Genomic DNA, 16,121 nt, shown 5'->3' with positions numbered 1-16,121 from the left:
TAAGAAATATACATAACTCAGTTTTGTTCCTTATTTTGAATGAAAGCTATTTCTAATTCTAAGTTTAACATGGAAAGCTGTACAGTTATTTATTTATTAAGTAGTATGAAGGTTTGTGGTTATGTTTTCCAGTAGTTTTTGATAGCTATTTTCTCAATCAATTTTTATTTGCAAAATGCCATTTTATACCAAATTGTTTCTCCTTAATAGTTGTTTGATATTTATCATATTAAAATTATATTTGTAATGGACTTATTTATGAGCTTATCCTATACTAACATATTGTGTATTATGCTGTGGCAATAGCATTACGTATACAGAAATAAGTTTCAGATAAAGTCAAACTGAAATATTTTTATTCAAGGCATATTAAGTGATTGTAAATACTTTCTGAACTTGATTATTTTCATAACAGTTCTCTTAAGAGGCCATTAGTTCTCTCTATGATGACATAATCAAGGTAATTTTATGACATTTTTATTCTGCTGAGGCACTAAAAAAAAATTAAAAAGACATTTTTTATGATGTTCAATTTTAAAATTACATTCTGTATCTCAGGAGTTTTATATCTGCAAACTCAATTATCAGTTCCATTCCTAATTGCCAGCATTTTCTGAATCCTGTCTACGGTCCTGAAATCTGTGTCCCAAATCCTGGCTCAACCATCTGCTGCCCCAGCTTTGAGACTGATTTCTGCTTCAATCACGAGACAAAATCTTGGTTTAACAAAGTGAATGGGAATTTTGGTGTTTGCTTCAGAAATGGCCAGGATTTCCCCCTACATTTCTCTTCCAAGGTCTTCAAAAGAATACCTACACAATATATTCTTTCGCTTAGCTGGTCAGTACACCCCACGTAACGAGAAGTTCTGCACCGGCTGGCCTTTGTTGAAATCACATTCTTACTTCAAACTGGTCCTTACCCTGAAGTTTTCTTTTTTTGTGACATTCATTCTGTTAATTCAGCAGCTTTGGACAACAGCAGTTTCCTCATACACCACAGTAAATCACGGTGGTAAGGAGTAGCAAAATGCATCAACCAAATCTAGGCCTCTTGCTAAGTCATTTTATTCGGCATCACATCAGCAAGAATCATTCAGCATGCAACATTTTCTTCTTACAGGGTCCTATATTCTCCTTTTGAAACAAATTAGGAAGGAAAACTAAGGGGCATCAGAGTGCATAATATATGTGTATGCATACATGGAGTGTCAATAAACATTTGCTATTGCTTGTATGGTTTTTTTTGTCCAGATAAATGTGGGATAAGAGATCTGAGACTCTTCCCTGAGTACTGCAGTGGACTTGAATTATCACAGACCACTCAGCACAAAAATTCCATGGTCCTAAACAGGGACCAGTAAATAATATAGTAGCTCTGGTATGGATTATTTTATGTGGTTGAAAATTTGACAGGTATGTCTGAACTAAGGAGAAAGAGAGGAATAGCTGGGCACAACAGGATCCCAACAAAATGAAAGATATTCTAAATGAAAGAAATACGAATGGAATATATTGTAACCACAGAGGAAAAAGTGGGGATTATGAAGTGGCCAGAACTAGGACTGAATGATGTGTCAACAATTTTTTGCTTGGTTTTGTATTTTTGGAAATATCATTGGCCAAGGTAAAAAAAACCCTCAAAATCTACAGCACCAAAACCAAACAAAACAAAAAAAAAAAAAGGAAAAAAGAAAGGGAAGAAAAGAAAGAAAAGAAAGTCTCAAACTGGAAAAATAACTCCACACCATGTGTGACTTAAGAGTCCTGCCTTTGTCTTAGACCCATTGAGTTTATGTACATGCTAGGTACATATATCAGTGCTTCCTAGTCAAGACCACTGTGTCCCTCTGTTCCATTACAGCACTGAACAATTAATATATGGCAACTCCCCAGGGAGGCTGGTGGCTACCCAGGTTAGACGCTTTTCTCTGTTACTCAAATACTGAATATTAGAAAAAGGCAGCAGTTGGAAGTCAGTCGCAGCACTGCAGTTGCAGCAGTTGCTGGTCTAAGTGTGGAAGAGGTGATAGCTTTTTCCCTTCCTGACTGACATCAGAACCACCTGCATAAACTTAGCTAATGAAGCGGGGTGGAAAAAGAAAACTGTTGCTCTAACTATGTGAGCTTCAGATAGGAGGCAGCCAGCAGAGGTTGTGCTGTTGTTTCCCAACTAAAGCTAGCATCCAGCTGTGGGCCTCTTTTCTCTTCCTGTATTCCATTTCAAATTCAAAGCCAGCTTAGCTGTGGTTTAATCTATTTGAATGGTTGCTTGATCAGAACAGACATACCCATGAAGTCATCTCAGCCGGCAAAGGAGATAGACAAGTATCTAAGAGCATTGCTCTAGCAATTAATTTGCAGTACATAAAAGATAAGATCTAGTTCATTTTGATATGCACTGTAAGTGTCACAGAGACTGCCTAGGAGAAGGATAGGATACTTTCTGGTATTGTGGGTTTGCTGAGGCTGAGCAACAAATTATGACCTGATGGTAGTTTCAGATTAGAGCAAAATATAGATGTGCTCACAATCCATAAAATGGGTAGATTTTTGTATTGCAAAAGAAAGAAAAGCTATTGAGGGCTTCCTAAAGGATAAGCATTCTTTCCCGAAACAAGGTAACATTCTTTGTGTTTGTAAGTCTAGCCTAACCAGGGATTTAAGTGTGCTAAAGGCATCAAAAGTGCTGGCTTGACGAATGTTGTACCTATGCATGTGAAGTGAATGTGGTGGTGTATATGTATGTGATGGTGCATTTTTCTCTCTTACCCATATTCTTTGGTAAAACAATGTTAGAGCTGCTGGGGTGGCATGATTCTCCAGCAATGTCCATGCTGAAACTAATAGGTAGTGGAAAAATATATACTGCAGTCAGTTTATATGATTTTTCTTCCACTCAGTGTCTACATCATATACTGTTTTTTTAGTTGTTGCTTCTGTGGCCAACTGTGAGTAACCTAAGAAGAGCAATTTTCTCCTTTAGCACATCTTTCCACTGCGCAGCCTCCTCTGGCTGTGGCAGGTGGTGTTTATACAATGGGCTATGCAGGCAGCAGTATGCTCATGTGATTAAAAGGTACTGTCAGTAGTGTGGGATGTGAAAGAGAAATCAAGCAGAAGTAGTAAATTCAGGCTCTAAAGAGTCCTCCTTTGCAGTTTCATCTGTCTCAAACTGTTCCAAAGACAATAGTTGGAAGGGCTTAAAAATTCTTTGTTCTTTTTCAGCAGCCCTTAGGATGCCTTTTGGGGAAAACTTTTCTTACTGTAGCCCTACAATGTCATAATCAAGTTCACAATTCCCAGGAAGGCTGAGTAGCTGTTTTGGAAGCTACATAGAAAGTTTTCATAAGACAGAATCACTTTAGAAAACTGAGTCAAGGAAATAGTGTGCCTCAGAAATAATTAATAAAGGATTAATAATATTTATTAAATAACTATGAAATTAAAATAAATAACATAGTAAAATACAAAGTGAATAAATATACACAAACAAGAAAAGAACTAAGCATACATTCAACTGGTAATCCATGCAGAATGGACAGTTATCTGCTAAAGGTTCTTGATACTGCTTTAGATACTAGTAAATGGTAGTCTGACCCTCCTTGCAAGTCATTGATAATGCTAACTAATATACTGTGAAATATTTTACGGATTTAGAGAGGACTATGGCTTAAAGACAATATAGCTTGATGAAATTACATGAATCTATTTACTTAAAATTAGAATCTTATACTGACTGAACAGAGATGATTCAAAACCTAAAAATTGAACTAAGTTAAGCATATCTGAATAAATCTTCATGGAGTGCTGCAGAGTATGTGCTTTGGATCTTGGAAGCAGATATATCATATATATCATTCTGTTAATATGGGTTTAGACTATACAATTCTACTTCTAACGGTGATGGATGGCCAACAAATAGCCAGCCTAGCAGCCAAAATACTGCTAGCTATGAAGATTTCCTAAGAGAGTCCTGGAGCAATTGGACTGTGAAGATTGTCCTCTCCTATAACACTGCATTTTCCCCCTTGATAAACAGTTAGAGACACAGGTTTAACATGAAATTAGGTACTGAGAGACAGCAGGAAAGGAGAAAGGGAGACTGAGACTACTTCAGTGGCTAGCATATGCTCAAACTAAATGGCTATCTTAGATTTAGACCTCTTAATACAATAGCTCCTCCCATTTGTCTGTCTTCTGGAAATCCCTTTATTAAGCAGCTCAATTCCTCTACTCTACTAAACATTCAAGTTCAAAATGAGCTTGAAAATTGTATTAAACAGAGTATTTACTTCTAGATGCTATTCTAAACCTCAGCAATGTTTATAAGTTTTAGACTTGTAAAAACCACAGTTCCTCATTTTATGTAGAAAAGAAAACATATTGCAAAAGCCAGCTGACACACTTTTCTCTATAGAAATAAAAGTAAAGATAGTTCTTTCCTCTAAAAGCATAAATAAAAGAGTCTTCTTCTAAAATAAAACAAGAGGTGGATTCAAGAAACAGATTTTTTATGGAATGGTGTAACATGGCTACTGCACTTTTTGATTTTGTTTTCTGGTGCTTAATACTTTTGATTCACAGGTTCTTATTGAACAGTTGCTATTGCAATGCTTTGAGTATTCTTGTCTACTCTCTGCACCTCTGTATGAAGAAAAAAAGGACAAATATTTACTCAAAAAAATGTCTATTGCAAGACAATCTACACTAAGAATAATTTATGAGATATAATATATACAGCAAATATGATCTATCTGCAGGCCATCATAGACTTCCCCTTTGCTATATTTTTCCAGTCCTTCCTAATCCTGGTTCTGACATTCATCTCATCCTGGGTTGGGAGACTTCATTGTGATAGGTAGTAGAAAACTAGTCTTTTATGTGTGTGCTAAAGCCCCATACAGATGAAGTTTTGATCAGAATGGTCCCGAAACAAAATCATTCATCATGCAATTAAGTCTCCTGCATACACAAACTCTAATATTTTATCTAGTACACGAGATGGAATCACCCTGGCAAATGTTGTTACTGTCTTTAGTGAGAGTGTGGGTATAGGTTCCAAGTGTCTTCAGATGAACTGGGGGAAAAAAAGCCCCAAACATCAAAGAAAAAACTTTTTACTTTTAAAGTTACTAATGTTGAAAAGAAATTTTCCAAGGACAGTTTTTTATTCTAACTGAAGTTACTTTAGCCAAAAATACACAGTCTCAGAAGGAAATAAAACTGTATTGCCCTAAGAGGGATGACATAGACCACCAACACTTTCCTTTTGCCTTTTGTTGTGTGCTTTCTTTTTTCTCTGCGTCTGCTAAAATAAGATCACAATTAACCTTTCTTGGCAACAGCATGTTATGCATCACCCTGCAATCATAATGGTAGATGATTTTCACAGAGAGCTTGAAGGAGAATGAAATATGTAAACTGTCTTTTTCATGAGACAATACCGTCCCTTTCTCTCCACACAACAGAATCACCACACAGCAAGCAGTCTACTTGATTTTACCTTGTCTGACACTTCCTTTTTATTCCTCCCAGAATGTGACACCATCATTTGACAGGAGCTCTGCTTTACTTATTACTGAAATACAGTTAAATGCTTTCACTCCTTTTGTCTTTTAATGATAAAATTTCTTAAAGAAAAAATACAATTCATAAATTATGTGCATGTAGAGCTCATTATTTTTAGAGATTGCACCTCTAAAATTGACTACATATAAGTAAATTTAGCTGAAATTATTTTCATACCTTTCTAGGAAGAAGTCAGGGTAATTAAAAACACTTGATTAGTTCAGTCTCTAAAAACTTTGCAGTTTGCATTTAATATAAATTGCAATTTGAATGTATTTTGCTGATAAAAACTGCTTATAAAAGTACTCACCTTTTCCTTGTCATAAAACAGATAAAACAGGTTGTATGTATCATCATACAGCCTGAATAGAAATTATGATTTTCCAGTGTTTGGCATATAGAACTAGACAAGTTGTCTATATATCTAAAGCCAAAATTCACAAAACAACTTTAGGAATGTACTACCATTCAGTTTTTCTATCGAGTTTGTGGATATTAGTAGCATATTGGGAGAAATCAGTACTGATGTTGTGACCTGCCATTGACTACACAAATTCCCGGACAGGAAGGAAGTGTCTTTATGCAGCTTTTCAGGAAACAAATACTCGGGCAGGTGGTAAATTTAACATTGGTGTAAGACTGATAATGACTGCAATAAAAGAAAGTTGAAAATAAATATGGAAAAGAGAAACTAATTTTTTTTTCAGCTTGATATATTTGCACTTGCAGTTCCCTTCTCTCTCAGAATGCAGAACCAAGCGGCATTAAGCAGGACCTTCATAGGCTGGACAACCCACCACAACATCACAGCAGTTTGCAAAGACAAATGCCCAGTTCTGCGATTAGGGTGGAGTAACCCATGCACTGATACAGGCTGGGATGGACTGGGTAGGTAGCAGTTCTACAGGACAAGCCTGGGAGCCTGGGAGATATCAAGTTGAACAGAAGTCTTGTGATGAGAGAGACGTGCTGTACTGTGTTAGCAAGGGCAGAGAGGGGAGAAGCATGAACTAAAGAGATGTCTAGATGCAATATTTCTACTTTCAGGACAGCTGTTGAATTTTTATTCAATGAATCTTTAAGGTAGAATGCTTAAATTTGGATCAGTGCAATGGTGACAACTGAGGTCTCTTCCTCCTTGAGAAAAATGCCTTGTTAAGAGTCAAGCAGTGCTGGTTTTTTTACATCACATTCTCAGCCTGGCATAGACTCTGTTTGCTTTTCAAAGTGCTTATAACTTCTGCTTTTTCAGTGAAGGAATGAGCAACTTCAGAGATTTCACATCCATACACTACCTCCTGGATAAGAAGTGCAAACTTCCTTTTCGGAGAAATGATCTATAAAAAAAAAGCATGTTAAAAAGCCATGGCTTAAAAATCTCTCCGATCTCTCGAATAGAGTGGTTTAGGTGTTTGTCAAAACAATTAGGGGTTTGAGTTGTTTCTGGCAGAGTAAGGCATCAAAGCTATGTCTCCTTTAATCCCTATCATTATCATGTCAGCTGAATATAAGGCATTAGGTCAGCTGAAGGTGAGACCTAGAAAGGCTACAGTCTACAGGTTGGTAAGCAACTTGCTTGACCTTATGTGGGAGCCAAAGAGATTATGAGAAAAGATCACGTTTGGAATGTGTGTGTTAGGAGGTTGAATGGGGAATGTGGAGTTAAGGAAACATGCCATTCATCATGATTGCAATTATCAGAAGTGGTCACATATGGAATCCATCAGTTCTGGTGGTGAGTGTAGGAACCATAGTCCCACTGTTTCCAGGACCACTATATCCAAACGTTTGAGCCAAAAAGCATTAATAGACCTAAGACAGTTCTGAGCAACATCATTCAAGTGTTGTGCATTATCCATGGAGCAGGAATAAAACCAAGACACAAAGTGTTTCTGTTTGTGCCTGTTAACCAACGCTATTATGCACAAATTCAAGCTATTGTATATTGGGCTTTCTGCAGTCATGATTAAAATTATCTGTGATTGAAATAAAAATTAGATGAAATAAAAATTCATTGCCCAGGGGAGCAACGAATGTCACATAGGAATGTGGTAAAGCAAGACCATCCTTGTAACATAAATGGTTCATATGTGATTTTGCTGGTTGTTATGATTCTACTTCACTTCCCAAATGTGTCACTGCGGATATGCCTGTGGATGCAAAACATGAAAATTATCGGAAATGTTGTTGTGTCACTTCAGAACACAAGACTTGATGAGCCATTTTGCTGTACTTTTGCTGAAACTGTTATGTCTCTATATTTAGACGTAGTTTGTTTTTGAGCTGTGGTTACAGTTATTCATTTTCAATTGGGCATGAAACACTGACAAGACATGCACTGATGAGTTTCCACAAGTTGTCCTGAAGCTTCATATTAATTTTTTTCACAGGGAGAATTTTTTTTTTTCTTTCTGTTTTTCAGGATGTCTCAGAAGAATTTTCCATTCTGTGTTGTAACTAAATTTAATTTGAAAACTCTTCTTGGTCACTTACTGCATACCAGCTGCAGTTATTTAGCATTATTTTAAGAATTCAGTTTATCTAATCTGTCATAGGTCAGAGAAATAGACTTTACTTCAAGTTTTGAAAATTGATTTTTTTTTTAATTTTGTTTCTTTTGTGGTGTTCTAAAGGCATATCTACCTGCAAAAGCTCATTGCAGGAGTCTTAAGAAAGCACATTACTTTTCACATATCCAAGTGACATAATGAAAATAAACTCTTAGCTGTTGTTGTCTTTTAATATAATGTTTATGGTTTTTTTACCTACAAATGGTAGTTAATAATACTGGTTGTAACAAAGAAATAAAATGCATTCTTACACTCCTAGAAACCAAACCTCTCTAATCTTACTAAACTCACTTTATACTGAAGACTTGAATTAAAAAAAAAAAAATTACTCTGGATAAAATACTGTTGTCTTGAAGAGGAGAGTATCACAATAAATGTAGTCCTGCATGAGCAAGACCATCTTTTTTATCTGATATGTCCTGCCAAAGTTCTTCTAGATCTGTACGTCTAATTTTGTTGCTGTAACTCAGAGCAGTCCACTCTGCTGTTTACTCTGGTGAGGACATACCCTTTTGCCTGCAGATGGTGCTGCTCAGGATCACATTTTTCCCCCTTGCCCATCACAGGCTGGTTCCACAGTTGTGCAATTGTCTTCTCTTTTGCTGACGTTTTTTAAAGTCTCCATTGTCTAGTTGCATCCAGTGTTCCAAGTTTTCTATGTTAGCAAATACTTTTACTTTTTATGGACAAATTATCCAATTATTCTTTCAGGAGAGGCATGAACTTATCCATCTTTTCAGGATTGTGGGTTGCACTGATGCTTTACAGCATGCTTGGCCACAGAAATGCAGTTTGGCCAAAGCAATACAGAGTACAACAGACTGCTGATTGGCCACACTGTCCTTTAGACTTATCACAGTAAACCCCTTCTCCCATCTAAATGTGACAGAATTGCACAGAGATAAGCACACTCGTCGTGTAGTGACATTTTGAGAAGCACGAGGGCTCATATGCCTCATGTTAATAAAATCTGTTGCTCCTGCTTCTCAACTCAGTTTAGGGCCACAGGGAAAAAGCAGTAGAATTAAATTGACCCCATACAACCTAGTGTAGTATGCCTAGGTGAAGCATGTTCTCCTATTTTTCCTTAGATGAAAATTCATACCAAATTAAATAGGCTTGAAACATAGGTTGTGAAGAAAAATGTAATGCCGCAAAAATATTAAAACAATGAAGTTTTAATCAAAAAGATAAGGTTTAAACCATGATGATTATAATGTGAGTTCTCAGACAAACAAGTAAGTGTACAACTCAGATTTTGATGAGGTGTTTGGAAATCACCGAAATTATGAAATTTTAATACAGATTTCCATTCAGTACCAGGTTACACACCATGTTAATGTCTTAATTCCTCAGTTAGAGATTTTTTATGCATCATGGTATGCAAATGAACTTCAGAAAATATTCTATATCATGAATTCACACTTGTTAATATCACTAGACAGGATACAGAAGTGCAGTTACAGGTAGATGTTAAAATGGCAGGAGAGGGATAACTTGCCTGTATATCTCAAAGGAGACAGTGGAAAATAATGAAAATAAAATTTTGTTATTTGTCATAAGGATTATAGTAGAAAGAAAAAAAGGAATAATAGGAAATTCTATATTATCATTAACAAAGAGATGTTTGAGTGAAAAAATTACCCTGCTATAGGATATATATCTCCATTTTTAGAATGTTTTTAAGGATTATCCAATATTAGTATTTGTACAGTAATAATGTTTGCTAAGTATTTCAAATTTATTTTGGGGAACACTTCAAAATGTCTTTATCAATATCTTTCTCCTCTAAATGGAAATCATTAGAAAACCTTTTTTTCTCTTAGGTCACCACAAGAGTTATGATAGAACTCAGGGTTGAAAAGCACTCATCCTTAATTTTGATCACAACAAGTCATTCTTTATGGATACCACCTATTTAATTTTCCCCCCCTGACATTCCAGCAGAATCCAAATGAATCATTCTAATCTTAAATTTTAAAATACGTTTAATCTAGACTCATGTTGGAGAGCAGAAATTAAAAGATACATGGATTATAATAAAAGATTTCTAGATTTTTTTTCTTGAGAGTGGATATAAGCTATGCATTCTTAGCCATTGCTACATGTTTTTTGAGGATTATTATGGTTGAGATTGTGCAGTTATTGAAATATTTTTTTACAATTAAAAATGAGATAACTATATTATTAATGTTAATCCCCTCCTTTTTCAAATAATCCCAGAGATAATGAGCTAAATATCTCAGTTCTACAAAGGCTTCAATTCAGTATCATAAATCATAGAATCTTAATCATAGGATGGCTTGAGTTGGAAGAGACTTTAAAAATCACCTAGATCCAACACTCTTGCCATGGGCAGGGCACCTTCCACTAGACCAGGTTACTCAGATCTCCAACCACCCTGGCCTTGAACACTTCCAGGGTTGGGGCGTCCACAACTTCTGTGGGCAAACTGTTCCAGTGACTCACCACTCTCATGTTAAAGGATTTATTCCTAATAGCTGATTGAAACCTACTCTCAGTTTGAAACCATTCCTGCTTATCTACCACTGCAGACTCATGTCTAGTTTTTACACCTGGGTATTGCATGCTAAGCATGATTTCAGCTTGTTCACATTGGCCCTTTATGAACAAGGGCAGGAATATCTGGCTTGGCAACCCTGTGTCCCTTTTTCCTGACTGAGCCAGGCTATGATTAGTGTGCAGCATATGGACCTTTGTATTTCAGTAGTGTTTCAGATCCACAGTGTAAATGTGGTCATGGCACTTGCTGAAAAAATAAAACTCCTGACTGAACTGCTTCTGAATTATTTCAACTATATATTCTCTGAAGGTAACTAAAATACAAGTTTGGTCAGTCTTAAGTAGTTTTGTTTTGTTTGACGGTTATTTAAGTTATCATGCACAATGCACCTGTACATTTTAATGCTCTTTGGAGTTCAGTGAGAACATTTAAAAACTATCCCAACTGTGACATTTATTATAACAAAAAATATTAAATGTCTTTCCTGTTGTAATCACTAATATGCTTTCCTACCTGTATTATAATGCTTGGTGCAGTAACATAAATCCTTTTCTTCTTTCAACAGAAACTGTGGCAGAGTGAGACCTTCTGCTACTTGAACTGCTCCCTTTTCTTGCCACTCAAAAATGAGATCATTCATTGTGTATCCAACTAAAAAAAAAGAAAAAAACCAAATTGTAAGTCAGTGGCAAACTTTGAAAAGCAGGAATGTACCAAACTATAATGTTTTAAGTAAATTTCATAAAAAGGAGGTAATACAGCTTGTACCTGTTAATCCTGAATTATTATGTGCCATTCTATACAATATTGAACAAGAGAAAAAAAGAAAAAGGTTTTCTTATGAATCTCTTTTTAAATCTTAGTAATCGGGTGGTCTATTAATGGATTAAACCGAAGCATCTAAATTAGCTAAACCTCCAGGTCTCTTGGGTGTTTGGGAACATCTTATCCTCCCCAAACTATGAAGGATAAAATAAGCCCTTCACACTCAGATCTCTTCCTCCTTTTACTAGAGGTGAAATGGTGGATTGTCAAAGCTGTTTTTATGGATTTATGTTAATTTGAATTGTTAGGTGAAAATTCTTCAAAAAATGGAAATTTTTGCAGTAGTAGTAGTCAAATTGAAAAATTGCTTTTCTCTGAAACTGGAACAACACACGGGAAAGCAATTCATTGTAATCTTCTCATACAAACTGTCTGTGACACATAATGATATTAAAAAGCATTCAGTTTTACTATTCCTGCACTTATCCATACCTCCTGCATGTGTGTATAAGATTAAATATAACAGCAAAAGCCATAGTAATTGAGGGCCAGACTTCGCAAAGAACAAGTACTTTTTCCTTCTGTTTTCATCTCTCAGATGAATATTTGCATGGGATATCATTGGGGAAAATATCCCTACATCCTCTGCATATGTTAACTTTCCAGGATATCCATGATATTTTATTCTAATTTTTTTCTGAAAAAAAATTATCTGGTTATTACAACTGGAAGAAAAAAGTTTCCTTTTCTCATTCAGGTTTCATTAAGACTTTCTCAGAATCTAATAGATATGGACAACGTGATATTTTAAGGCTGAAATCTAAAACTATATAGCTTCTGCTGTTGTGACAGGTTGAATGACAAGGGTACACATATACCAGAAGGAACCAAAAGGAAAAGGGAGCAATTTTTTCATCTAATTTATATAGCTTTCAGTTTCTTTGCAATATTTCCTTTCTACTTTAGTGTGATGTTAAAGAGCTGCTGAAGACAACCTACTTATAACTGGAAAATCTTTTAACCTTTCAATGACAAACTACTGTTTAAAGTGTATTGTTCAGAACTTACTAAGAGTAACTGTTTGCCCACAAGTACTGACATTTTGAGTTCCAGTGAAGAAAATAACATTGTTATGTGAGCACAAATCTTACCCCTGTTATATTCAATTACTTCATTACTCTTTGAATACACCTATAAATGGCATTCAGTCATACGCAATGACCTGATCTGCTGACCTGAAATCTTCAATACACTTCATCTTTTCTGATCTGTCTATGTCGAATGAACCTAGAAGGTAAGAATTAGTGTTTACAAATTTTAAAATGCTTTCAGCACTTCTGCCTTCTAGATTCTTGATGTTCATTTTGAGAAGAACCTTTACACAAGGTATTCACAGGGACTCAGGCTGACTTTTGGTTTATTTTAATATTTTGTCAGGGATAGATGAATATGCTAAAATGAGACCATATCCTTTTAAATAAGTATTTAATTAAGATCAAATATTACTCAAGTAATACAATCATACATCAACTGTGCAAGGAGACATTTTTCTATCTTAATGATTGCATGATATTCCATAAACACAGTCTAAAAATTCACTATTAAATGCCATAAACTATGAAAAGTCAGAAGTATATATCTTATCAAACTTTGCATGAATTCAAACAAAAAGCAGTCGTGTGTAAAGCAGATTATCATTTGAAGCATGTAGATCATGACCAGAGGTGATATCCCCCTGAATAAACTCATTGAACTGGCAAGAAACAACTGCTGCATCAAAATGTATTTCACTAAATCAGATTCATTCATCTCTAATGTATGCTTTTAATTTTGATTATCCAGCCTGCCCACTAATTCATCAAGTAAAAATAATGAAAATTAAAAAAAATATCGGTGTAGTCAAAATGCTGATGTAGTAATTAATTTTTGTTATGTTTACATTTTAAATACCGAAATATAGCTTTAGTATTCAATACTGTAACTTCAGTTTTGTGAGTCAAGGTCGTAGTTATAATGTAAATCTGTCTTATAACATAAAGGACTTAATGGAGATGCGAGAGATGTGAGTTTACATTATACCAAATAAATTTAAAATAGTATAATGTTTCCACTAGGTATGTTAAATTAACTTGAATTAGATATCAATTAAATTTATGACCCTTTGTTAAATGGGAAATACATGGTCCTATCAAATGTGTTCACTGAATTATGGAAATCTGAAGTCTTGTAATAGTCCCCTGGGGAAGTTAGAAAATATAAATTATGCAAACTTACTGAACTATTTGATGACACAAATTTGTCTCTAAATCTTCTTTAGTGATCAGTGTTAACAAGGAGAGTTATTCTTGATTATACAACTGAAAATATTTCATTATTTGGTATAGTTCCAAATGAATTGATGATCTCTATTTTTTTCCAACCACTACATCATTCTTTCTTCTGTTATTATCAGTGGCTGGGAAATACAATGTTATATAGGAAAGTCCTAGTGGTTACATTTTATTGTTGAAAAAAGGACAGTCAGTCACTAGCCTAGGTAGTATATGAGGGTGCTGATCACTTTTAGTCGCTGATGCAAAAAGTGAACCTTTTATTCTGCATAAATAGCTGAAAGCAATGTCCATCTAGCATTGTCTGCAGGACCAGGTCAACCTAAACTAAATCAGGTGGGTTAGTAAAGATTTCTGTCACTGAAATGCAGTGTGCTAGGGTTTGGGTTGCAGGGCATGGATGCATGAAGGTTGAGAAAGGAAGTAGAGCTGCCAAACTGTGTTTTATGGGACACAAACCAGCTACTGTGGGTGAAAAGTGCAGTTTTCAATGTATTTTGTTTTCGTCTGGCTACTGTGCAGGTACTTGCTCTTGCTTAATTCTAAAAAGATATCACTAATCACACAAAATCTAAGTGGTGTAATCATAGGACTAGAAAGAAAGGACAGAAAAAACAACATTGTTATGTTGAACAGTGGTGTTCAGAAGGTACAGGACTGGTTAAATTACATTAATACTCTTCTGACCAAAGGTCTGAGGTCTTGCACATCTGAAGTGCAAAAAACAGGTGGTAAATAGTTGGTAATTAGGCGACAAAAATATCATCCAGGGAGGAGAAGGTTGCCAGAGGGATTATTTCTCAGGAACACTCAAGAACTGTGTGAATGCATGGCACTGTAGCCTCTGTGCAAACAGCTCTCTTAAATGGACAAGTAATTTTTAAGCGGCTGAAGTCATTCCAGGTAATTAGCTGGATAAGCATTATACTGGTAGACTGAGAGCTCTGCCTGAGATGACTATGAAGAACTGGCAAATTAAGTAGAAATTTGAATTATCTGGAAGGGAAGAGGGCCTGAAACAACTGGGCATCTTGGATTTGGCCTACAAAAATTTTACTTTCGAAAATGATCTGCCACAGTTGGTGGTAAGCATGGTAAAATAAAAGTAAAACCCTGAGTGGTCACACTAATGGAGGGAGAAGGTGGAAAAATTAAGGCCTTGATAAAAAGTGGTTTTCAGGACTTGTGCCCTGGATGGTTGTTGCAGGATTTTTAATATCCAGACAACAAATAAAATGAACAAATAGGGTTCCATTTGAACCACATCTATCCACATGACTCTACAGAACGTATTGGAACTAAGCTGTATCAGTTGCATACGTGCATGCTAAGAGTAGGAAGATTTTATCTTAGCTAATTCAATATCAATGGTAGGCATTAAAAACCCATTATCTCATAGGTAAAACAGAGACCATACAAGAAGTTTGTCTTGATGGTTATTGAAGTGTCTAACATCTCTTCTCCTGCTTGTCCAAGAACTACATCGTTACAGAAAAACAAAATTTGTTATTCAAGGCAAACAATTCACCTGCACCTTCAGAGACTCCACACCTTTGAAGTGTCATTACCTTCCCAATTCCAAGATAATTCCTTTCTTACATGTGCTGACACAGTCTTATTTGCTAAGTTCATTCATTTTAATCACCTTTAGCATGACATTCCAAGTCACAAGGAATAAAATTTTTGAGCAAACTTGGGCTAAAGCTGAATAACAATATATCTTGTAAATTTTCTGCTCTTTCTATTTTATTACAGGAAGGCTGTGCTTCCCTTGTGTCATTTTACAATCCCTACAGGTACATTAAGACCCAACTCTTTTCCTCATGTTCAAGAAACAAACACATAAATCACATGAAAAAACTGAGCAAAATATCTACTCTTTTTGTAAAAGAGAGTTTGGTTCAACTACAGAATTTATTTTTTAATTTTTAATCCCAGTGGTTTATCTAAATTCCATTCTCATTTATTTAATTTTAAAAAGTAAGGTACAGGCCCAAAAGTAAGATTGGATTTAGTCAGCAAACCAAGCCATTCTTTAGGTATCCAGCTGATGCAATGACTACAGTCATGTTGACTAGAGTTATTTCACTCCTCTTCTGTTAGACGTCACAGCAGTTTGCCTCCAGAACAGGCTGCTTGGACACTACTGCTCCTAAGAACATGACAGATATTTGAATTGTGCCTTAAATTCCAGGCAACATAGCGGGGGGAAGATGTGACAGAGCTAACAAATCTGGTTTTGGCTTGAGGTTAGAACAAATTCTTCTACCATATGCACTAAAAATATCAGCTTCAAAAATCATCTGTGATTCATTTTCAAGGCTAAATTTATGCTGGAGCTTCAGGAAAACAGAATTCTATG

General features: G+C 35.5%; 1 protein-coding gene across 4 annotated transcripts in view; it reads right to left on the bottom strand.

Moving 5' to 3' along the window:
• GLRA3 (glycine receptor alpha 3) overlaps positions 1-16,121 on the bottom strand; it is an 86,243-nt gene that overhangs the window by 14,223 nt on the left and 55,899 nt on the right. For all 4 annotated transcript variants that reach the window (XM_027636053.1, XM_027636054.1, XM_027636056.1 and 1 more), the window contains one exon: positions 11,178-11,315. In XM_027636053.1, the coding sequence (XP_027491854.1) occupies positions 11,178-11,315 (138 nt within the window). The remainder of the gene's footprint in view (positions 1-11,177; positions 11,316-16,121) is intronic.

This window comes from Corapipo altera, unplaced genomic scaffold (genome assembly GCF_003945725.1).
Source record: "Corapipo altera isolate COAL_440 unplaced genomic scaffold, ASM394572v1 22b, whole genome shotgun sequence".
In the NCBI taxonomy this organism is placed as follows: domain Eukaryota; kingdom Metazoa; phylum Chordata; class Aves; order Passeriformes; family Pipridae; genus Corapipo; species Corapipo altera.
This window is presented reverse-complemented; position numbering and strand designations above follow the sequence as displayed.